The 4,610-nt window shown below is 35.2% G+C and overlaps 1 protein-coding gene across 1 annotated transcript; it reads left to right on the top strand.

The window, feature by feature from the left end:
• The first annotated feature begins 1,391 nt into the window (after positions 1 to 1,391).
• LOC128647053 (olfactory receptor 6B1-like) lies at positions 1,392 to 2,318 on the top strand. Its single transcript, XM_053699867.1, has one exon. The coding sequence runs from the start codon at positions 1,392 to 1,394 to the stop codon at positions 2,316 to 2,318; it is 927 nt and encodes a 308-aa protein (XP_053555842.1).
• The last annotated feature ends 2,292 nt before the right edge of the window (positions 2,319 to 4,610 follow it).

Genomic DNA, 4,610 nt, shown 5'->3' with positions numbered 1-4,610 from the left:
GGTGGGGTCCGGGAGCGGCAGGTTAGGGGTTAATACATTTATTTAGTTTGGCCAGGGTCCGGGAGCGGCGGGATAGGAGTTAATACATTTATTTAGTTGCGGTGGGGTCCGGGAGCAGTGGAATAGGGGTTAATATATTTATTTAGTGGTGGCGGGGTCCGGGAGCGGCGGGATAGGGGTTAATAATATTATGTAGGTTGCGGCGATATCGAGGCGGCAGATTAGGGGTGTTTAGACTCTGGGCTTATGTTAGGGTGTTAGGTGTAAACATTACTGGTTTTCTACAAAATAAATTAGTGTGATATCTGGCAGCATCGAACATAAGCTTTCACTGCTTTCAGACTTCCATTGATTCCTATGGCATCCGCGGCCTCCAGGGTGGCGGATTGAAAACCAGGTTTGCTGGGCCAAAATAGTGGCGAGCTTCCCATTTAGAAATTTGATTACTTGCAAAAGGTGTCAGATAGTGCCAAATTTGTATTCAGAACATCTGTAATGACGTAAGCATCGATCTGTGTCGGATTGAGACTGGCAGATCGTATGTTACGTCACAAATTTCAACTTTTGCCAGTCTGTAGGCTTTGATAAATAGGTTGATTCAGGCTCACCACAATTACGCTGCGGAATTCCAGCGTATTTGCGGTTGATGGCTTGATAAATAGGCCTCATGGTCTATATATTTTTTACAAATACATTTGTAACAGTGGGGCCGATATATCATCTGTCTGTCCGACATGATTTGCTCAGTGTGAACTGCTTGTGTAATGCCGCCCCCTGCAGATTCATGGCCAATCAGCCACTAGCAGGGGGTGTCAATCAACTGGATCGTTTTCGATCGGGTTGATTGCTGTCCACCACTCAGAGCAGGCAGACCAGTTAAATAGCAGACTGAAGGCTTGTGCGGAAACAGGGCAAGTTGGCCTAATTCGGGGTATAGTAAATCGGCCCCAGTATCTTTTGTAATTATTCATAATTGGCTTCAACAAGAATTATGTTTTTAGTCCTTGATCTTATATAGATAGGAAGAATCAGATTTAAAAAATCTCCACACAGACATAAAGCACATATTATCTTTCTCTGGCCATTGTCATCCTATGGAAATTGAAAAATAAATTATTATTTTGAAAATGTATGTGCTTAATTTTTTTTTTTTTTACTTTTCTAGCTTTAGTCAGATCTGTTAGGTTTACAGATGGTCTTCAAGATTTCAGCCAGTGAAGGCTTTAATGCAAACTAAAGACTAAACATTCCAAGACTATTTCTTTTTATTGTACAAACTAAATGATGAATACTAATATTCTAATAACATATTAAATTCAATTTACTACCAGAGCATTATGTTTATTCATTCATATATACAGTGACATTATTTTTAATAGCATCTATACATTATGGAGAATTATACTAGAACAACAGTTACTGAATTCTTTCTTCGCGGATTCCCCACTCTCCTGGAGATGCAGATACTCCTTTTTGCATTTTTTTTAGTTGCTTACATCCTCACTGTATCAGAGAATGTAATAATTATTGTTATAATACAACTGAATTCCAAACTCAAGAAGCCTATGTATTATTTCCTTAGTAACCTGGCATGCTTAGAAATCTTTTATATCTCAGTCACTGTTCCCAATTTGTTAGTTAATGTTCTTAGGGAGAGTAAGACCATTTCTTTCAATGGATGTATTACTCAGCTCTATCTTTTTATCTCACTTATGTGCACAGAGTGTGTTCTGCTAGCTGTTATGGCATTTGACCGATATGTTGCCGTTTGTCATCCATTGCGTTATGCAACTATCATGCACTATAACTTCTGCCTACAGTTATCAGCACTTTCTTGGATAGCTGGGTTCTCCATCAGCCTGATAAAGATTTATTTTATATCTAGGTTATCATTTTGTGGTCCCAACATTATTAATCATTTTTTCTGTGACATTTCTCCAGTTCTGAACCTTGCATGTATAGATATGTCTGAAGCCGAAATGGTAGATTTCATTTTAGCTCTGGTGATTCTCCTTGTGCCTCTTCTTGTGACTGTTGTGTCATATCTTTATATCATTCATGCCATTTTAAAAATATCATCCATCAAAGGGAAAAAGAAGGCCTTCTCTACCTGTGCTTCCCACCTTACCGTGGTGATAATATTCTTTTCAACAACACTCTTCATGTATGCTCGACCCAAAAAGGCTAAGTCTGTGGATGGAAACAAATTAATTTCACTATTTTATGCTGTGTTCACACCAATGATAAACCCTTTTATTTACTGTCTTAAAAACAAAGAGGTACGTGCTTCCATTAAAAAATACTTTTGTTGTAAGTAAACATTTCCTTGAATAGATATTAAAATTATACATTTTTCTAAACCTTAAAATAAGCAGATAAAATGTAGCCTCACTAAAAATAAACATTTTTGAACTTTTTTGAAAGATATTTTTAGAGGGTTTCAATTTTCATTTTACTTGATAAACCCATATTTATTGTATTTGGTTGCTTCTATATGTTTCTGTATGCCAATAAACAATATTATATCAACAAGTTAGGTATTCTCAATTTGTTTTATTTGTGTTGAGATTATTTCTTTTGTTACATGATTTATTTTATTTGTTTCATATTCTTTTATTGAGGTTTTCAAAATGTACAATATATATTGAAATTTTAAGTACAATTGAGCTCAGGTGAGTTAATGAGACAGAATTCACAAATAATAGCATATTACACGATAGTCTACGTGGAATCTGACTAAACATATAGCTAATTATCAAACAAAATTACAATTTATTAGCCTGTCTCCTGCTTGTAGACAAATCAAAATTTATGAATTACAATCCACAATTAAAGTAAAATAATCTTGTAAATATCAGGAAAAATAAATGAACTTTCAGTCTACAGCATAGTTTAGGATAAAAAAATGATACCTTATTTTCTCTAGCATATGTTCGTCTTAGGTCATAGGTGGTCGCTCTTGGACTTGGTACACCAATGAAACAGCTTAGAGGAATTAGTGGATAAGATGGCCACTCTTGGCCTTAGCACTTATATAAATAAACTAGCATCTGATACTTTATAATATAAAGAATGGGATAGTTGCGAACATTAACTAACAAACGATATAAGCTATACTTATACAATATGGAAGAATGTGCTTAAAAGCCCCTGGTGGAAACTCAAGTTTGTTGAACCGATAATGGCTGCCTTTACTTAACTGCATCTCCTTAATGCTGCTGTAATTTGAATTTAGAAGCTGATAATGCAAATCAAAAGTACCATAGGTTATCTTACACTGCTTTTGTCCGACTAAAGCCACTCATGAGCTCTTGATTCCAATGGGGATGACAGTTGCTGGAGTATAATTAAAAAAGGTTGGGCCGATCTTGGACCTTCACATTAAATTTACATATGACCTAGTTTAGGAATTATGGTAATATACTCATATAAAAAGCTTAGTTATTTATAACAGGTAATAAAGGCTATACTAAAGCAATATGAATGAATGTGCCTAAAAGCCCCTTGTGAAAACTCAAGCTTATTAACGTGGCGATGACTGCTTTTACCTCAATGTATCTCCTTAATGCTGCAATTAGGATGAAATAGTATAACTCATTTAGGATAGGATTGAGCTCGCATTCTATTGGCTGATTGAATCAGCCAATAGGATGAAAGCTCATCCTATTGGCTGATTGCAACAGCCAATAGGATTTTTTCAACCTTAATTCCGATTGGCTGATATTATTATTATTATTAGTATTATCAGGTATTTGTAGAGCGCCAACAGATTCCCAGATAGAAATATAACAGCCAATCGTAAACTAAGGGACGCCATCTTGGATGACGTTATTTAAAGGGAAACTTCATTCGGAAGAAGATGTCGATTGAAGAGGATGATGAAGATTTCTGCTGGTTTGGATGAAGACTTTGACCCACTTGGATAAAGACTTCTGACACTTCATTGAGGACTTCTGCCGCTTCGTTGAGGATGGATGTCCGGTCTTCAAAACTGTAAGTGGAACTTCGGGGGTTAGTGTTAAGTTTTTTTAAGGGTTTATTGGGTGGGTTTTAATTTTAGATTAGGAGTTTGGGCTGAAAAAGAGCTAAATGCCCTTTTAAGGGTAATGCCCATCCAAATGCCAGGGCATTTGGGGAGCTTAGGTTTTTTAGATTAGGTTTTTATTTGGGGGGCTGGTTGCATGAGTGGTGGGTTTTACTGTTGGGGGGGTATTTGTATTTTCATTTACAGGTAAAAGAGCTGATTTCTTTGGGGCAATGCCCCGCAAAAGGCTCTTTTAAGGTACATTGGTAGTTTATTGTAGGCTAGGGTTTTTTTTAATTGTGGGGGCTTTTTTATTTTCATAGGGCTATTAGATTAGGTGCAATTAGTTTAAATATTTGATAATTTATTTTTATTTTGTGTAACTTAGTGTTTATTTTTTTTTTGTATTTTAGTGTTTGTTATTTTGTGTAACTTAGTTGTTAGTTTTTTTGTAACTTTGTAATTTTTAATATTAGATTTAAATTATTTGAGTAGGGTTAGGTTTTTAACTATATAATATATTTAATTTGTAGTATAATGTAATTTTAGTATAATAGTTAGTGTAGATTAATTATTAGTTTAATAT

This window comes from Bombina bombina, chromosome 2, assembly GCF_027579735.1.
Source record: "Bombina bombina isolate aBomBom1 chromosome 2, aBomBom1.pri, whole genome shotgun sequence".
Taxonomy (NCBI): Eukaryota; Metazoa; Chordata; class Amphibia; order Anura; family Bombinatoridae; genus Bombina; species Bombina bombina.
This window is presented reverse-complemented; position numbering and strand designations above follow the sequence as displayed.